This window comes from Akebia trifoliata, chromosome 5 (assembly GCF_017979445.1).
Source record: "Akebia trifoliata isolate Shusen 1 chromosome 5, ASM1797944v1, whole genome shotgun sequence".
Classification (NCBI taxonomy): domain Eukaryota; kingdom Viridiplantae; phylum Streptophyta; class Magnoliopsida; order Ranunculales; family Lardizabalaceae; genus Akebia; species Akebia trifoliata.
In genome coordinates, this window is record NC_141379.1 from 20,929,258 (window position 1) to 20,949,751 (window position 20,494).

Below are 20,494 nucleotides of genomic sequence, written 5' to 3' on the forward strand. Positions count from 1 at the left end.
ATAACCGTTTATTCATAACGAATCCAGTTATACTGGGTCAAAGTAGATAACAACTTTGTTGCCACATAATCATGCGGATCCCACATTCAAGGAAAATTAATATTTAAGGCGCCCCTCATATGTTTTCAAACAGATGGCATGATCCCTTGACCTCAGTCTTTTCTTGGCAAAAATTGAACCCAATCAATGTTTCGTCATCATCATCAAAAAGTGATCTATATGCCCTCATCTTCGTGATTATCATTAGCGTTATCATCCAATTCAAAACTCAAGAGCTTGAATCACTGATTTTGGAAACTTAAGACTATGGGCAAATCTGTTTCAAAAGGATGGTAGGCTGATCAGAAACGTCACTACTTTTGTGGATCATCCAAAATAGTATATCATATCATATCATGTGGACTGACCATGAGTGAGTTAAAAAAAAAAAAAAAAAAAAGGACAACGGACAAAGAAAGAGAAATTAGATTTTGAGGTCAAATGATTATCATGAGTGATGTCCACCATTACACATTCGATGCCTCCTTTTACCTAAGAAATACATTGTGGATTGTTTGATAAGAGGGGCATTTCATTCCTCCTTGTGCCTATAAATAAGATATTAGGAGAACAATTAAAGCAGAATTTCTTTCCAACCCTAACATCATTTCCCCACCTCTTATGGAACCTGTATTCTTCTTCTTTGACTTGAGCAACGATCATCTCACCCATGCGGCACCTTATCATCATCATCATCATCCATGACCTAATCCATGTTTACAACTTCCTTTTGACACATTATTTAGAATGAATAGACTTGAACAATAATCTATGTTAGAGTCCTTGGAACCCACATAACAAACTGAATGTATTGATATCATCAGCCAATTCACAGACCCTGTCACCTAATTTGCCGCTTCATAATGCTGAACACAATGCACTGAAAAGCAAGAAAGTGTCATTGAAAAAGAGACCAATTATCTAAATATTCCAACTAGTATTGCAATTTGCAACCACAACGAAACTCTCTCTTGAAGCTTCTACCAATTCCCAGAGAAAAAATAGATTTTAACGGTTGCAGTTTCTAATAGTAAAAAAGTTCACTATCACAACAATTATGGAATGGGCAAATGGCGTCAGATCACTTTTCTTAACAAACGAATGTGTAGGGATCCTCATCACTTTTTTAAGCAAGGCAAGCCAATTGTAGTTTTTGTCACATTGTTACACTCATTTTCAGTGTGGCAAGGACATTTCATCTCACGAATTGTTGTTGTTTAGCGTTTCTTGTATTTATATTCCAACATTAAAATTACATCAAAATTTGTCTTGAAACAACTATGAAAACACGAGCATAGAGAGCTACCATGGTCAAAGTTCATAAAATAAAAATTTATACTTTTAGAGCTTGTAGGGAAAAAATAATCTCAGATTGCTTTTGGGTCTGTTACACATGTTTGAATCTGCACCACTTCCTCAATCATGCTATCATTTAGGGATTTAACTCCTAAAATTTTTGAAAGGTGTACAAGCTCCTACATTCCACAATCTCTGCTATACCACTCAACTAGTTAAACAATGGTCCATTCTTATCAGCATGGAAAGAGTCATACTTCAGCTACTGCTTATATTACCTTCATTCCCCAATGCAATCCTAAGCCAATGGAAAGATCACAATAGATGGTAACAAAATTACCAAAAATAAGGAAAAAAGGAGATGGTTATTGAGTTCCTTGATCTTCATCTAGCTAGGAAGGCATAAACAATTTAAAGTTCTTACAATTCACTATGGAATACATATACATAAAAGGGTGCAAACATAACTCACAAACATTTTCCCCAATATTCTTATTACTCTAAATGCTCTATAAATGGATAGGTTTCAACTTCATAAAAATCCTTTCAATCACTCCTGTCCAAGAAAAATTAGGTCATTCACTAAGAAATATCTTTGTACTCTATATTTGATCATGCTTGTCCTTGTGATCTTGTCCACATATTTTTTTCTTTTTTTTTTGGGATAAGCTGTCCGCATATTTGTACTCTTGCTTGTAAGACCCACATGATGAATAGTGAGTTTTCCTCATCATGATTATCACTATCGCTGAAAAATAAGTTCATTCCAAGATTACTAACTGTGTGGCCATAAACTCATCGCTAGAGACAAGCGTATGATCATCCGAGGGATATGCGTGCCCTCGAACTATTGAAAATCTATGAAGTCCCCAAGAATCACACTCGGGATGCCCTTTGGAAAAGTTCCAAAGCTCGGCAATTGGGAAAGCTCCATGTCATTCTCAAAACAAACAGAAAGATCTCCATAACAAGGGAGGGAAGTGGATGTGATCCCTTCCTTCAGAGTAATGATCGAGAACCGCGTGCATGGAGTAGATAAGTTCAAATTCTAATGATTGGGGAGAAAATCAAAAGGTAAGATCGCGATTGAGTCCAAGAAATAAAGAAATTGTGATGGAATCCTAATATGAAGGAAACCAAAGAAACATGAAGGAAATATGCCCAAAAGGGAGGAAAGTCCACGGGAATTTTTCCAGGGGAAGGAAAGTAACTCTGATTAAGAGTACCTTGTCTAGTATTCAAGTTTATTCCCTGACATTATTTACTTTGTTGAGGAGTGTGGAATTGAAGTTGGACAAGATATTCCGTGAGTTTTTGTGGCATCATAAGAGTTCGAGAAATTTCATTTGGTTTAAGGGAATTAGGTTTGCTTTCCTAAAGACAAAGGGGGTTTGGGAATTAGGAAACTTCACTCAATGAATTTGGCACTTTTGAAGAAATGTGTGGAGGTTTGAAAGCGAGGAGAACAGTCTGTGGAGAAGAGTAATCGCAAATAGGTATAGGACGAGTCATTATGGATGTGAGAGCGGGGGTTAAGAGTGGTTCTCATGGTTGTAACGTTTGGAAAGGGATTTTCAAGGTGTCCCCCCCTAGTCCGTGCTAGGATAAGGTACAAGATGCCTATTTTGAAGGAAAGGTTTGCCCATTTCAAGCTTTGTGATTTGAACAAATTCTTCATTAAGTTGGGATTTTGGATTTAGAAAAGATTTTAATGATTGGGAGATGGGGGACTTGACAAGTTGATAGATGTTGAAATAAGTCTAGATGTCCTTTTTGGTCTTTTTACCTACTTAGATTATGTAAACACTTTAAAGCCTAATTAGGGCTAATTATCAATCTAATCTTTCTCTCTCAACTTCTAACTTGGTATCAGAGCCTACGATCTCTGAATCTCTGTCGAACCTCGTCTTCTTCCACTACAAACTAAATCGACTCATTCTCCTTAAAAAAGAAAAACTCTACAGCACTTGTCTTCGACTCATATCACCCCTACGGGGGTTCTTTGTTGCTGCAAACCCCATGCGATAGGGAGTTAGAGCCTGCGATCACAGCAACGATACTGTTTAGGGCCTGCGACACCTAAGGTGGCTGCATCTCAATCGTGCGACACCCCTAGTGGCTGTCGTGCAGTCGTACGACACCTTTGGTGACTGTAGTAAGGTCAAACGACACCCTTAGTGGCTGTAGTAAGGTCATACGACACCCCTGGTGGCTGTAGTGAGGTCGTGCGACACCCTTGGTGGCTATAGTGAGGTCGTGCGACACTCCTGGTGGCAGTCAAGACATCTACAATCACAGCAGGTGATTTGTTGACGTCTTTTTAACACAGCAGGTGCTGTTCTGACCTGCGCGACACAGCAGGTGGCTGTGTTTTTAATTTTCTGATTCCGTACTGGTTATATGAAGGTGCTGGCAGTTTTTTTGAACACCTACAAAGTTTTTCGATCACATCGGGGTGTTGTTTGAGGCTGTTCTCCCACTTATCTTGCACATTAATTACCTATACTTGCCGTAATGATTACTTGGGTCACCCACAACAGTGCTTAATCAGCTCTTACAACTCTTTTGGTCGTGTATTGTCACCTCTAGGGTGCTGCGATCACTTTATCATAGGGAGGTGTGCCCTCATATTCTCGAACTCTCTTCAATCCAAAGTACTCGGATTATTTAATGGCGTCTGAGTCCTCCTCTTCCTCAATCACTGGTACTAATAATGGATCGAGTGGTTTTCCGTCTTATTCAACCGACTTTCCTGGCATTCAAATCACTACCGTGAAATTAGATGGTCGTAACTATCTTCTTTGGGCACGATCAGTTGAAATGTTCATTGATGGAAAAGGGAATATCGGTTGCCTCACAGGGGCGGACAAACAACCTACACAGATCGACAGTTCTTACTCCCAGTGGTTTGCTAATGATTCTATGATTCATTATTGTCTGGTTTCATCTATGCAACCACACATTGCAGCTGGTTTTATGTTCTCCTCGACAGCAAAACAGATATGGGATTCCGCAAAGAGTATTTACTTGCAACGACAAAACAATGTCAGCATTTTTAACTTAGAGCGTGAGATTTCTCGTCTCTCGCAAGGTGACTCTTCTGTTACTACCTATATATCATTTTCCATCCCTCCAGACTGCGAATTCTTATGTCTTGGCTGATGAGAGTCGTCGTGCGGCCATCCTACCTCTTTCTTCAGGAAATCATTCCGCTATGCTTGCTCGCCTACCTTCTCCACAGCCCTCTAGTGGATCTCTACCTACTCGTCAGCAACATAAGTGTGATCATTGTGGAAAGTTGGGTCATGTGAAGGTTCGTTGTTATGCACTTCATGGTCGTCCTACTCAGAACCGTCAACAGTTGCAACGATCTTCAGCTCATGTAGTCTCTCAGCAGACAACTGAATTAGCACATTCTTTAGCTCCTACTTCCTCAGTGGAGTCGGTATCTCTATCCCAAGTCGAGCTTGACAAGTTCAGGAAATTCTTCAATCAGATGGAGACCTCATCTCAGCCGGTATCTATATTCGCTCATTCAGGTACCCTTGCATCTGCACACAGTGTTTCCACCATTTCTTCACCATGGATCATTGATTCTGGTGCCTCCGATAACATGACCGGTACGTCTTCATTTTTTCAAACCTATAGTGTTTGTTCTGGTCATCACAAGGTTCGCCTAGCTGATGGTTCTTTGTCTTCTATAGCTGGTCAAGGTCATTTTCCTGTTACATCCTCATTATCCCTACATAACACACTTCATGTTCCTCAACTTACTACTAACCTTATATCTGTCAGTAGTCTTACTAAAAATTTAAACTGCAGTGTAACATTTTATCCCTCTCATTGTGTCTTTCAGGATCTGGGGTCGAAGAGGACGATTAGAACTGGACGTGAAGTGAATGGATTGTATCTCTTGGACGTACCCGGTTCACCTAGTACCCATTCTGTTTTTCAACTTAGTAGTAGTAGTCAGTCTAATAAAGCTCTTCTAATGCGGTGGCACTTACGCTTAGGCCATATTTCTTTTGGTTATTTGAAACACATGTTCCCTACTTTATTTAATAATAACAAGTTGCTTGATTTTTCTTGTGAAACTTGCCAATTAGCTAAACATGTGCGTTCGTCTTATCCTGTTAGTATGAATACTGCTGCACCTGCTTTGTTTGACTTAATTCATTCAGATGTGTGGGGTCCTTCCCCAGTTGTATCCACCCTTGGTTTTCGATATTTTGTTTTATTTATCGATGACCATAGTAGTACTACTTGGGTTTATCTTATGAAACACAAGAGTGAAGTTTGTGGGATCTTCAAACAATTTCTTGCTATGGTCCAAACCCAGTTCGGTCGTACAGTCAAAACCTTCCGTTCTGATCATGGAACTGAGTACACCTATAGTGAGGTCTTAAAATTTTGTTTAGAGTCTGGCATTGAGCATCAAATGTCTAATGTTAAGACCCCTCAGTAGAATGGTCGTTCCGAACGAAAAAATCGTCATATTCTAGAATTAGCTCGTGCCATCTCTATTGGTATGAATGTGCCACAATCCTATTGGGCCGATGCCGTTCTTACTGCTGTATATCTTATTAATCGAACCCCCTCCAGGGCTCTTCAGTTTGCCACGCCTCTCTCTCAACTTTGTCCGGATCGTCCCGTGTTTCCTCTGTCTCCGCGTGTGTTTGGGTGCGTCTGTTTTGTTCAAATTCTTGACCAAACACGTACTAAACTTGACCCTAAGGCTGTAAAGTGTATTTTTTTGGGTTATTCTTCTACCCAGAAAGGTTATCGTTGTTACCATCCTCCTTCTCGACGGCGTTTCATTTATCGGGATGTTTCATTTTTTGAGCATACCCCATACTACAATGGGTCCGTTGGCCTTCAATCTAAGTGGTTTCCCCTAAACTCTCCTGATGATCCCTTGCCTGTCCCCTTTCCTCTCCCTTTACCTGTTCCTCCCTCTTCAACCCCTGTCAGTTTGTCGTCTCCTCCCTTACAGGTGTACTCTCGGCGTCCACGTGATACTACCATCACTCCTATGCCAGATCAGCTCGCCTCCTCGCCTCCAGCTCCGCCTCCTTCTATTCTCTGTGATGATCGTCCTATTGCCACTTGTAAGGGTAAGCGCACTTGTACTTATCCTATTTCTAATTATGTTTCTGATTCTGCACTCTCATCCTCCTATCGGAGTTTTCTTTCTTCTGTTTCCGCTATTTCTCTTCCTACTACTGTTGCAGATGCTATTATCCATCATGAGTGGCGAGCAGCTATGATTGATGAGTTGACTGCTCTTGAAAAGACTCAGACTTGGGAAATTATTCCTCTTCCACCTGGACGGAAAGCTGTGGGATGTCGCTGGATTTTCACTCTTAAGCATAATCCGGATGGTTCTATTGCTCATTATAAGGCCCGTCTGGTGGCCAAGGGTTATGCTCAGACTTATGGGATTGATTATCAGGAGACATTTGCTCCGGTTGCCAAGATGACCACCATTCGTGTTCTTCTTTCTGTTGCCGCTATTCGAGGCTGGTCTCTCTATCAGTTAGATGTCAAGAATGCATTTCTAAATGGTGATCTCCAGGAAGAAGTGTATATGGTTCAACCTCCTGGGTTTCTTTCATCAGCTTCTCCTACCCATGTTTGTCGTCTTCGCCGCTCGCTTTATGGACTAAAGCAGTCCCCCCGCGCATGGTCTGAGCGCTTTACTACGGCCATGCATCAGTTTGGATTCCATCAGAGCTTTGCTGATCACACTCTGTTTCTGCGTCACTCCCAGGGTAAAACTATTGCGCTGATTGTTTATGTAGATGATATTGTTCTTACTGGAGATGATGATGATGGCATTGCCGAGGTAAAAACTTACTTAGGCCGTCAATTTGAGATTAAGGACCTTGGCAATCTTCGCTATTTTCTGGGTATTGAGGTTGCGCGGTCCCGGTCTGGTATATTTATTTCTCAACGCAAGTATGTCTTGGATTTACTGAATGACTCCGGTCAGCTTGGTTCTCGACCTGCTGATACTCTTATTGAGGAGAATCATAGGTTGGCTGATTCTGAGGGGGTGTGTGTGTCGGATATTGGTCAGTATCAACGTCTTGTAGGAAAATTGATCTATTTGTCTATGACTCGTCCTGACATTGCCTATGCTGTTAGTGTTGTAAGTCAGTTTATGCACTCGCCTCGAACATCTCATCTTACTGCAATTTATCGTATTCTTAGATATCTTAAGGGATGTCCTGGTCGAGGTATTTTGTTTAGTAATCATGGTCATCTTCGTGTTTAAGCATGGACAGATGCAGATTATGCTGGTTCAGTGACTGATAGACGGTCCACTTCTGGGTATTGTACTAAAGTTGGTGGCAATTTGGTAACATGGCACAGTAAGAAGCAGGATGTGGTTTCTCGGTCGAGTGCTGAGTCAGAATACAGAGCTATGGCACTTGGAGTGTGTGAGTTGATGTGGCTCAAGATCTTACTAGCTGACTTGTGTCTTCCTGTGCCAGTCCCATTCTTATTATATTGCGATAATAAATCAACTATTAACATAGCGGCAAATCCGGTTCAACATGACAGAACGAAGCATATCGAAGTTGATCGTCATTTCATTAGAGAAAAAATTGTTTCTGGACAGATTTGTACTCCTTTTGTTCCTACATCTCAACAACTTGCTGATGTTCTTACCAAAGGTGTTAGCAAAATCACCTTTGAAGGCATCATGTCCAAGTTGGGCGTTATTGATATCCAGGCACCAACTTGAGGAGGAGTGTTGAAATAAGTCTAGATGTCCTTTTTGGTCTTTTTACCTACTTAGATTATGTAAACACTTTAAAGCCTAATTAGGGCTAATTATCAATCTAATCTTTCTCTCTCAACTTCTAACTATAGACAACATGGCTAGGTTGGACTTCTTCACGACACAACCTGATGGCAAGTTGTGGGAAGGTTCCAAGGATGGTATTTTTTCTGTGTGTGCTTTCTCTCTCAACTTCTAACTATAGACAACATGGCTAGGTTGGACTTCTTCACGACACAACCTGATGGCAAGTTGTGGGAAGGTTCCAAGGATGGTATTTTTTCTGTGTGTGCTTTCTATCTGTCTTTGACCCATGAAGGTCGAAGGAGCTTTTTGTGGGCAGAGTGCGGGAGCCAAAAGTTCCATCAAAGATTGTTTTCTTTGTGTGGACTGTGGGATTGAATAAAATTTTAGCGATGGATTCACTTATTTGAAGAGTCTTTTGTCTTCTAAACTTTTGTTACACGTGTGCAGGAATGAAGGAGAAATGACAAATCATCATCTTTTTCATTGTTCCTTAGCTCGCAAGGCGTACTATTTGGAATTGTTAGGCGTATTGTGTTGCTTCCTGGAGTCGGTGATCTCCACGCTTGAGTAGTGGGCGACTTTGGGGGAAACTTTTATTTGGTCCAAGAGAGTCTTTTACTTTTTGTCCTTTATTCGGTATTCTCTTTATGTTGTTCATACTTCAGTCTTGGGTTTTTTGCCCTTAGTGGTGTAAAAAATTGTTGAATAGTTTAGTTTACCACGACAATCAAAAATTTCCTAAGCAGTTATATGCTTCAATCAAAATACCATTTGATACTAAAGCCTTACCTATTTTCAGCTTTGGTAGTGTTATTTTCACTTCTAAAACTCTATTCTACAAAAGTTTGTGTGCCCTCAAATCTTTGTGTATATTTGTAGCCCTGGACCTCAGTTTAATAATTTTTTAAAATAGTCCACTATCTTTCCCTCTAATCTTTTCATCTCTTGCCAAGACTCTCATCTTCATCTTTAAAGCACATAACATTATCTAAATCTTAAATTTTTTTCCCTAATTCGCACCAGCTTGTAGACATCGGTGGCCCATGGTGTGTAGACCATCTCCTTATTCATTGTGAGGTGGCCCATGGTGTGTGGTCTTATTTCTTTACTTTGTTTAAGGTCTATTAGTGTCAACCTCAATCGATTATTTCTCTTGTTTGGTCGGAAATCCACCTCTTTTTTAGGAAGGTTGAAGATTTTTTTTTGAGATTATGGCCCTTTGCAATTTGTTGGGACTTGTGAAAAGAGAGGAACGAACGCACGTTTGATTGAAAAGAAAGCTCTATGCAAGAGTTAATTTTTAACATTTTTGGTTTGTTGCCCTCTTGGTGTAAGCAGTATAAGGATTTTAGACGGTTGTTTTTTGAAGATTTTCTGTTTAGGTGGGATGTTGTTAGTAGTGAGAGATTGTTGTTTGTAGTTTGTTTGTTTTTTTAAGAATTCTTATTCTCTTATCAATAAAATTTCACTTATAAAAAAAAAAGCTTGTAGACATCTTTCTTACCATTTCTAGAACCCAATCTGTTATATAGATCATAGTGTGCCTTATGGTTAGCTCACTTACCAATCTCTTTGTTACTTTTTAGCATTGTTATATTTTCCTATGTTTTCGTCAACTCTAGTTATTCTCCATGACTTGCAAGGATTTCTTCTCTAAAGACCTTTTGGACATCTTCGTTCCACCATAAAGCTTCATTATGTATGATTTCTCTCATAGATTTCATGAAAAATTCCTTCATTATTCTTTTAATGCTTGTAGCTACTTCATCCCACATCATAGTCTCTACCTCTAAGTTCCATTTTTCTTTCTTTTTATCAATTTATTTGTACAAGCCAACCTTTTTTTTCAAATTTTAGATTCCACCACCTAATTATTTGACATCCCATAGTTTCATCCCCTTTCTTCAATCGTTTAATTTAAACATCTAAAACCACTAACCTATGTTGTGTAATTAAACTCTACCCCTAAGACAATTTCACAATGTTTTCATATCGATCGCTCACTTATCCTAAATAGGAAAATTTTATCTAGCTTTTATGTGTTTTCTTTCATAAGGCCATAAGCCACTGCAGAATCAATTATTGATTTTCCATTTCATTTCTTTCACCAAAACCAAAAAGTCCTTCACAGACCCTCGCATATGTCATATACTCTACTTTCCTTCCCTATAAAACCATTTAAGTCTCTTATAAATATCCTCAATGGGAAACTATTTAAATTAGTTAAATCAGGATAAATAAGCACAAATTATGTTAATTTATCTATTTCCATGCTATTAGTTTTATAACTAATAGGCAATCCCCAATTCTCCTAATGCCGATAACTTTATGCTTCAAAGTCTATTTGTTAATTGTTAGTATTACTACATTTCTATTTTTTACTTTTCATATGCACCAAAGCTTGTAGCCAAGAATTTTCTTAGTTACTTTCTCCTTTTCCATTTTGTCTCTAGCAAATAAGCTATGTTAATTGTATTTCTTTTCAATATAACCACTAACTCCAAGCCTTCCTTGTCAAAGTCCTCATGTTCCAAGTGGCAGAATGAATCTTACAATATTGGACTAACTTCTTTACTCACACTCGTTCAATCTGACGTAAGAAACCTTGCCTACTTCTCACTAACACTGAGCATCTTTGTAATGTGTAGTTTCCAAAGGAGAAACAAACCAACCCCTACTCACTACAGCCGAACTCTGATGCAGTGCAATACTTTTGGGAAACACCCAAGCATGGAATGAATGAAATGTATGATAGAAATTGATGTTAGTAGGTTGGGGATTGATCAGATTGAACCTACGACCACATTTTCAGATACTACCTCATGAAAAAAAGGCTCCGATTTGTTCTTCACAAAACATTTTTTTTCCTTTGCAAACCACCCAACTTTGAGTATGAACAAAATGACCAGTTCCAAATCTTTAATTGTCGGCATACATCGCAGATGCTACCTACTAACAATAATAAAATAAGAGAGATTTTATTTCCACACCAATTTTTGCTAATGCCAACCCAATTCATATGTAAATCACCAAATAATTAGCACACATCTTGGGGTGAATGTGAACATATAGTAGGTATCATTACTGTAACTATGCAACTCAATGAACTGTAGTTGCGTGACATATAACAATTTGTTTGGAATATCTATATGTGTTTTGTTATGTGATTGCATACATATATGTATGTTATGATGCAAGTTTCAGCGGACCAGAGATTTTATTTTGCATATAGAATCATTCTCTTAACAGGGTCTAACTTAAAATTAAACTTTGGAGTTGTTGACTAGCTTAGAGAATGTGCCAGGAAATTCAACAGGAGAGGATTCGAGAGTTTGCGACACTAATAGCAAAGGGTTGTTCTCAGTGAGAGCCTTCTATAATGACTTAAATAGGAGTGGGGACCCAACCACATGTGGCTGTGTGGGGCCCAAGGACTCCGTCTAAGATGGCTTCCTTTTTGTGGACAGTTGTGATGGAGAGGATTCTAACAGTGGATCAGTTGAGAAAAAGAGGTTTATGTGGCCCAAACTATCGTTGCATGTGCTTGTTAAATGAGGAATCGGTTAATCATCTCCTATTGCATTGTCCCTTGGCAAAAGAGGTGGGGGTTCACTTCTTCGCCTTGTTTGGAGTGAAATCTTTTATGCCAGGTACGGTGAGAGATATTTTTGGGGAATGGATTAAATTGGAAATTGGGTTTCATTATTCTAAAAGGTTGATATGGAGCTTAACTTCGTTCACAATTACTTGGGGTGTTTGGAAGAAAAGGAATGTTAGAATTTTCAAAGGAAAGGAGCAATCATCTTAAGAGTTACGTTTGTCGATCCTCGGCTTTTGTTCTTTTGGTGCAACATCTTTAAGGAGTTCAAAGAGGTGTTCTTTGAGGACTTCTTAATTCATTGGGAGTTTATTTGTACTCTGTCTGAGGTTTAACTCAGTGTTTTGTGGTTTGTGTTCTGTTTCCTTTTTTGTTTCTTGTGTTTTTCTTTTTTGGGGGAAGATCAGCTCGACCTCTCCATTTTGTTTGTTGTTTTTTTTTCCGCTATTAATTAAAAAAAATAAAATAGGATTAAACTGACTCTAAAAACTTCTTATAACCTAGTTATACAAATCTATACCCAATCAATTTGTTGCATGAAATATAAGGATGGAATAAATTCATGTTTGTGTTGAAAATTACTCCGGATGTTTAAGCATTAGGCTTGAATTGCTAGTGCCAAGCCTGACCAAAGGAGTGTTGCATCAGGTTGCAGCCAATGAAAAATAGCATCAAATCCCTTAACTCAGAATTCATGATGATTATGTTGATAATAAAGACTAAACCTGAGAAACACAAGTCTTTCAAGGCAAGGAAGTGAGATTCACCAACTTAATGAATATGTACCTAACATAGACCATCCATAGACACAATATAAGAAATTTAGTTACGATAACTTCCAATCTTTAGCTCCTTGTGTTCCCTATTAACAAAAAGAAACAGCCAAAATCACTCAATATAAGGTTCCTGATATTCTTTAATAGATATCTATGTCAAAAAAAGATACAATTTACCACATCAATGCCTACTTGTCTACTTAAAAGTAGATGGTTAGATGATATGTGATCGATACCAACCTTTTTTTTTTTTTTAAGTTCTCCTAGAGAATGGCCTCTAAACCCTTAGCTTTTATTAGCTTCTTGTGGAGTCCTTGCCACGATAGAGAGTGCATGCAATCCAGACTGAAGCTCTTCCGTCAACAAATCATAAACCATCCTATGTCGTTTCACAAGGCTTTGTCCATCAAATTTTGATGAGACAATCCTCACATTAAAATGAGTCTCTTTTGCATCTCCCTTAACAGCCGCGTGACCCGCATGCTGGTATGAAACATCCTCCACTTCCAGAATGCTTGCTTCCAATGTGGACTGCAACTTCTGCTTGATTCTGCTGGCTCTTGAGAGCAAAACGTTGGCTCCTCTTGAAGTCATTATCCTTGTAGTCTTCTATTATTTCAAACTCCCTAGAAGCATCCATTAAAATCTCTATCAGAAGAAGTTCAGTGTTTACTTTTAGCAAAAATAGTTGTTTCTTCCACAATAAAATAAACTCTATATTGCACTAATACAAAAACGAGTTTTGCATTCCAACATATCTGTGTTGAGTTCGGTGGACCATGAAAAGTAGAATATGAGGACCTAGGAACATATTTCAAATAACAAATTTGCATATAATAAATAAAGATAACATTAGTTTGAATTTTCTTATTTGAAAACTCTATATCTACAGCTTAGCAATAATTCAAAATTTTCTTTTTTTTTAATTTTCTTAAATGAAAATTGAGTTGATTCCAATTAGAGAAGAACCATCTTAAAATTGACTTCCTACCCACCAAAGGGTAGGGCAATCTGAGGAGTAGTTTAGGAGTTACAGCATAAAGAAGAGACATATGTCTGTGCCGATAGAAAGTTGGGGACAACAACTTCACAAGGCTATAATTCCCAAATCAAGCCTCCAAGTGGGTTGGTTCTTTTTTTTTTCTTTATAGAACCATCTTGAAGTCTAATTCATCCAAGTAAAAATTCTCTCCGATTAGAGTAGAGTTGATCGGGTTTCAACAATGATTTATACCTGCGTGTTGTATATCCAGATTGCAGAAATTTTCGTGCATTTGGGTTTTAAGCATGCCATAGTTCACATTTGCATCAAAAAGTGTTTTCTAAATGTATCCCTCGCATGTTTAAGTTAAAACAAACTTGCTCAAAGGTTTTCCATACCAATGGGATCAATCGGAAAGCTTACTTGAAAATAGATTTGGTTCTATGTGTAGAACCTACATTTTGTTCAAACACTACTCCATACATGTCATCTCAAGTTTTCAAAATCTTTTAAAATTGTCAAGTTCCTAGGTAACCATCAAAATGATGGGGAGAGTGGGGTGCCTAATACCTTCCCCACTCTTCAACCGAATCCCTTTACTTAAATCTCTTTGGTTTGACCTTTAGTTGTCACTTTATTTAAATAGATAAAAATTAAAAGGAATTTCTGTTTTGGGTAGCCATTCACACCCCCAAAAAAATCATGAATGGTGGCGACCCATGAACCCAAGTAGTTTGAATCTTCTTAATTGAATATTACATATTTTACTACAACAATTGAAAATCATAGAATACATACATGCAATACTATTTTTTCACAATAACATTGAAAATGTAAAAGGCAAAATTCTTTATCGTAAACTTCAGCCAATATGTTCCAAGGGAAAAAGAAAACATTAAAACAAAATCTTTTCAGTGTTGCACCAACATTATCAGGGTGTCAAAATCCGAAGAGTCAAAATGGATATTTCACTCATTTTTAAGAATCCATAAAACATAGATTAAACGTCTGTAGCGGCTGTAAAAAGTTCTTCCTAGCAAATACAGAAGATGAATACATTGCAAAAATACCAGCAAATGTGTACGAAAGGTTAAGGACTAAGGGGGGTACATTGCATTAATACGAGTACAAATGCAGAATATCACAAAAGTACATAATATCAAATATATTACGGGGATGGATTCCATTTGAATGACATAGTGGGTAATACTATGACTTGCATCGTGCACCCATACATAGATAAGGCATACAAGAATGTAATAAAAACTTCCCCACCTCCTAACATGAATCCAGATCCTTCATTTTTATTCAATAGCTTTGGACCCCAAATTTTTTGGATAAAGCTTTGATGATGATGGAAGCTTAGAAACTTCTTGCTTAAAGAGAAATTTCTAATGTTTTCAGGTTTTTTTTTAATAGTTCTCATAACAAGAGCAATTACCTTTTAAGAGATATATATATATATATATTATTAGGAAGAAAATTTTCTGGAAGGAATTATTTAAAAAAAAAGAAAAACGGCAAAATTAATAAATAAATAGAAGGAAATCCAAAAGTGTTTGCACCAGAACTCAATTGGAACACTGTGACAAGGAATTATAAAGACAAAGTTGTTCTTAATAGTTTGTAGTTTGTAACCCTAAATTCCCATATCAAAACATAATCTCATTTGGATCGACTGACTTAAAGAATACAATTACCTATAGAAACATTCAAAAACTGAAAGATAATCGTGAAATGCAGAGATTACCAGAGAAAAATCATATTAGAGAAGGGAATTGGAGTACTTACAGGGCTTTCAAGTCTCTCTACACAGGTAAGTTGAGAATTGTGGAGGACATGAGAATGTAAACTCGTAAACCATTTAAAAATATCGAAAAAATTAGAGAAAATGCGGTGAGCGTGGATCGAACACGCGACCTTCAGATCTTCAGTCTGACGCTCTCCCAACTGAGCTATCCCCGCAGTTCTGTGCATTTATGGTTGTCAACTTAAGTATTCAAATTATTAAAACTATTTAGAATTGATTACTCGATAAGCATAAAAATATGTAACTCTCCATGGTGACCTCAATTCTTTTAGAAAAAGATATACTAAAGCAGTGTTTGTTTGCACTATTTTTCAGCGTTTATTACTGAAAAAAATTAAATTCAACACTTTTTATCAAAATAGCACGTTTATTTACTCTACAATTTCAGTACTTATTGCTGAAAATAAGTGAAAAAAATTCAGCACTATTTTAATGCTGGAAAAGAGTGCTGAAGCGGTAAGCACTTCGCTTTTTTCGACATAGAAAAGTATGCCCTTCATTTTTTTGAGCATGGACAAGTATGCCATTATTCTTAAAAGGATATTACCTCTTATATCCCATGGATATGTATATAAGCACCCTACAAATTAATAAACCCACACCATGGCTAAATTATTTTGTCTTATATGGGTTAAAAATTTTGGAATGAGTTGATTTTTGGTGAGGATGATCTTCTCATTAGTATATAAGCACCCCCACAAATTAATAAACCCACACCATGGCTAAATTATTTTGTCTTATATGGGTTAAAAGTTTTAGAATAAGTTGATTTTTGATGAGGATGATCTCTATAATGAGGAGATCATCCTCACCAAAAATCAGCACATCCTGAAACTTCTAACCAACCCTATCAAAACATGTTCAAGAACCGTAAATCGTCCATTTTTTTTTTTTTTTAAACTATTTTTGATGAATTAGAAATTTCAAAATGGACTGATTTTTGGTGAGGATGATCTCTAGACCATATAGATCATCCTCACTAAAAAATTGCTCATTCAAAAAAATTTAACCCATATAAAACAAAAAAAAAAAAAATTGGTTATGGTGTGGGATGCCCTTATTAATTCATAGGGTGTTTTTATAATTACACATTATTTATTTCCATCGAAAATTATTCATCCAAAATTAAGTTATTTTAATGTTGATTTCAAATTTTGGTGACTTGTAAGACATTATTATTTTTAATTTGAAATTTGTGGACTTTTATAAATAGAAATTATTATTTATAAATTGAATATTTGAGTATTATTTATTATTTAAAAATGAATTGTATTTTAATTTTGTAAGAAATAATATATTTTATTGTGTTTGATAAGAAATAGGCATTTGAAACATGTAAACAATGTATAATATGATTGTAAGGATAACAAAGGCAATTTACCAGCTTCAACAATGTGTAACAAATATGATTCAGCATCTAAACAAACAACTTTTTCAGCACTTAAATTCAGCGCTTATAAGTTTCAGTGCTTAATGCTATTCAGCACTTATTTTTTTCAGTTTAACAAACAGCACCTAAAGCAGTATTTGTTTGTGTTATTTTTCAGCACTTAATGCTAAAAATAAATAAATTCAGCATTTTTTGTCAAAATAGCGCATTTGTTTACTCAAGATTTTCAACGCTTATTGCTGAAAATAAGTGAAAAAAATTCAGCACTATTTTGATGCTGAAAAAAAGTGCTGAAGTGGTAAGCACTTCGCTTTTTTCGACACGGACAAGTATGCCCTTCATTTTTTTTTAGCACGGACTTATATCCCATGGATAAGTATATAAGCACCCCACAAATTAATAAACCCATACCATGGCTAAATTATTTTGTCTTATATGGGTTAAAAGTTTTGGAATGAATTGATTTTTGGTGAGGATGATCTCCTCATTAGTATATAAGCACCCTACAAATTAATAAACCCACACCATGGCTAAATTATTTTGTCTTATATGGGTTAAAATTTTTAGAATAAGTTGATATTTGATGAGGATGATCTCTACAATGAGGAGATCATCCTCACAAAAAATCAACCCATCCTGAAGTTTCTAACCTTATCAAAACAAGTTCAAGAACCGTATATCGTCTATTTAAAAAAAAAAACTATTTTTGACGGGTTAGAAGTTTCAAAATGGACTGATTTTTGGTGAGGATGATCTCTAGACCATATAGACCATCCTCACTAAAAATTTGCTCATTCCAAAAACTTTAACCCATATAAAACAAAAAAAAATTGGCTATGGTGTGGATTGTCCTTATTAATTCATAGGATGCTTTTATAATTACACATCCTTCATTTCCATCAAAAATTATTCATCCAAAATTAAGTTCTTTTAATGTTGATTTCAAATTTTGGTGGCTTATATGACATTATTATTTTTAATTTGAAATTTGTGAGCTTTTATAAATAGAAATTATTATTTATAGATTGAAGATTTGAGTATTATTTATTATTTAAAAATGAATTGTATTCTAATTTTATAATAAATAATATATTTTATTGTGTTTGATAAGAAATAGACATTTAAAACATGTAAACAATGTATAATATGATTGTAAAGGTAACAAATGCAATTTACCAACTTCAGCAATGTGTAATAAACATGATTTAGCATCTAAACAAATAACTTTTTCAGCACTTAAATTCAGCGCTTAATGTTATTCAGCACTGTGGATACTCTAATGGAACAATTATCTCATTAACTTCAACCCAACATCACTCTGCCATGTGACACAAAAAAAAAAATTCTACTTCTTATTAAGGTTTTGTTTTATTTTATTTTTTTGTCAATAAACCTATTTTTAATGAGTTCAATAACTCGATGCTTGCGAGATTTGAATATAATTCTTTGGTATCATCACCCAAAAAACTTTACTAACTAAGTTAGATGGTAAAATTGTTTAGTGTCTAACATATACTTTATTTTTTATAAAATTGAATTATTGTATGATCTATTTACGTATACAAGGGTGGGAGCAAAGTACATCCACCAATTTGTAGGGAGATGGGGGGTCAAGCTTTCTTTTTCTTGTTACTTTCTTCTCCAATTGTCAAACAAAAACCAAAATAAAATATCATTAGGTTTTCTTCATAGGACTAAATTTTCATAACAAAAATATCAGGTCCATACAACATGAAGGTAACTATTTTCTCAATTCAAAACCCCATTTTGTAGTACATTGCATTTACTACTTATGTCATGCCCACGCACTATCGCACATTAGCATCTAATTTCAATTGATTTTTATTCGAGGTTTTACACCATTTAATCAGTTTAGAAGAGTTTGTACTTTAGGATCTAAACATCCCAACTCATTTTCAAGTCAGATTGCAAAGCACATTCACACTTGTTTTGGCATTTAGTGGCATGTATTATTTGTCAATGATGGCATCTCTAGATATCCCAGTTTGCATTTGCCTTGCCAACTTGAGATCTCACTGCCATGATAATTTTGGAACCTTTAACACTATTCTTCAAGCCATTCCACAACCTTTAAAAGTCATTGTATTAGTTGGAACAACCATCTAAGACTAGAAACTGTCCATTTGGTGTCAACACAAATATTCAAAGAAAATCACAAACTTTAACAAAATGACAATATATATATATATATTACTCTTCATGAGCATTCCTTTCATTTTAGCTCAAAATATCCCAAATCTCAAATTATCAAATTTAGCCAAAAAATTATTTGCAAAACTAATTTCAGAAGGTTTCAAAACCTAAGGAATCAGTCAACCAAACACGCCCTTATATAGGCTAAAACGCAACATACACACCCTCAATCAAAGCCTTAAGTACACCTAACATAACCCTAGTATAGAGTTTGTGCGTGCATATGCTCAGAGTGTGTATCCAAGTATTATCATTTGGTATTGATATTACTATTTATACCTAATCATATTCCAACGTCAAATCTCAATTTCCAACCATCCCAAATGTGTTTTGGTTGAATAAAACTATGTTCCACTCATTTAAAATTCATATGGGTACACCTAATCTTAATCCAACACATAAAACCCTTATTTGCAAATTTAGGGTTTAAAAACACCTGAATTCCCATGAAACAACGAAGTAGTAAAGAAAAAAAAATGCAAATCACAATGAAGAACAAGGACTTACATGGCTTGGCAATGTACCTACGTCCACAGATCAAAACCAATCTTTTTCACTAAGAACCAGAGAAGAAGAACAGTAAAGAAAAACATCCAACATTTTAATCCTAAATTCAAGCCCTGGAACCCTTGTAAACCCCATCTCCTTTTCTCTTTCAAATCGTAGAAGAAGAAAACCCTTGAGTTTTTACAACCCCAGAGATCTATATTTATAAAATCGAGAATTACTAAAACGTTTCTATCTACCCAAAAATAGAAAATCCCAAAATAATAATAATAAAACCCTTAAGAAAATATTCTATAATTATCTTTTTAGTAATCCTAAAAAATTGAAATCCTAAAAGAGGAAATAGAATACAAGATAGTTACATAACAATCTCCACCTTGACTTGAATTTTGTCACATCAAAAACCAAAGACAATAACTTGTCTTAGTGCTCATCGCTCCACCTTGACCTAACTACTAAGACCACCTTGGAAAGAAAGCACACATATATTCATCATCGAACTTTGCATTACCTATGCACGAAATGCAACTCCACCTCAAACTTGAATCAATCCGACTTAGTCACCTATCTACTAATATTGCAAATAACCATTGGCCTTTTAGAATCACTAGCTACACACAAGATCGAATCATCATGACCCATCCTAATTAGATCACACAGCCAATACACATGTGTAGCTACTACAATATTTATTCCCTAGTCAACTCTATAGAGGGACCTCAACTTGTCCTCTCGAACAGTAAGAACCACCTCCACAATCATCTATCATATTCTCTATTTTACCGAACTTCCCTTTCAACTCCCTAGCTAGGCCTATTAAACCAAGATATCCTTTACCATTTTTTTCACATATTTAAACTACAACTCCTATCAAATCTCTTGACCTCGAACATGAGTGAACAGAAAATTACAAATTTCACATGAAGAGCAAGGATTTGCGTGGTTCGACAATGTACCTATGTCTACAAATCAAAACTAATCTTCTTCACTAATAAATCAAAGGAGAACAGTACAAGAAAAACATCCAAGGTTTTAATCCCAAGCCCTGAAACCCTTATATACTCTATC

The 20,494-nt window shown here is 36.2% G+C and overlaps 1 protein-coding gene and 1 non-coding gene across 5 annotated transcripts; both read right to left on the reverse strand.

Moving 5' to 3' along the window:
- Positions 1 to 425: 425 nt before the first annotated feature.
- On the reverse strand, positions 426 to 15,454 carry LOC147401630 (BolA-like family protein). Of its 4 annotated transcripts, XR_015178620.1 has the most exons (4): positions 15,297 to 15,454; positions 12,764 to 13,149; positions 12,534 to 12,609; positions 426 to 919 (listed from the first exon to the last, which is right to left on the reverse strand). XR_015178620.1 is itself a non-coding variant. In XM_086442977.1 (3 exons), the coding sequence occupies exon 2, from the start codon at positions 13,115 to 13,117 to the stop codon at positions 12,809 to 12,811; it is 309 nt and encodes a 102-aa protein (XP_086299103.1). In that variant the 5' UTR covers positions 13,118 to 13,149; positions 15,297 to 15,454; the 3' UTR covers positions 426 to 919; positions 12,764 to 12,808. The 4 variants fall into 4 exon arrangements, 3 of the variants coding, with proteins under 3 accessions (XP_086299103.1, XP_086299101.1, XP_086299100.1); XM_086442977.1 differs by lacking the exon at positions 12,534 to 12,609; XM_086442975.1 differs by lacking the exon at positions 426 to 919 and having other exon boundaries at positions 12,407 to 12,609.
- Positions 15,398 to 15,470, reverse strand: TRNAF-GAA (transfer RNA phenylalanine (anticodon GAA)). Its single transcript has one exon. It is a non-coding gene; the product is annotated as a tRNA-Phe (tRNA).
- Positions 15,471 to 20,494: the final 5,024 nt, after the last annotated feature.

Coding starts and splice junctions, on each gene's coding strand:
- LOC147401630 (XM_086442977.1), bottom strand. CDS start 13,117: ATGACTTCAAGAGGAGCCAACGTTTTGCTCTCAAGAGCCAGCAGAATC.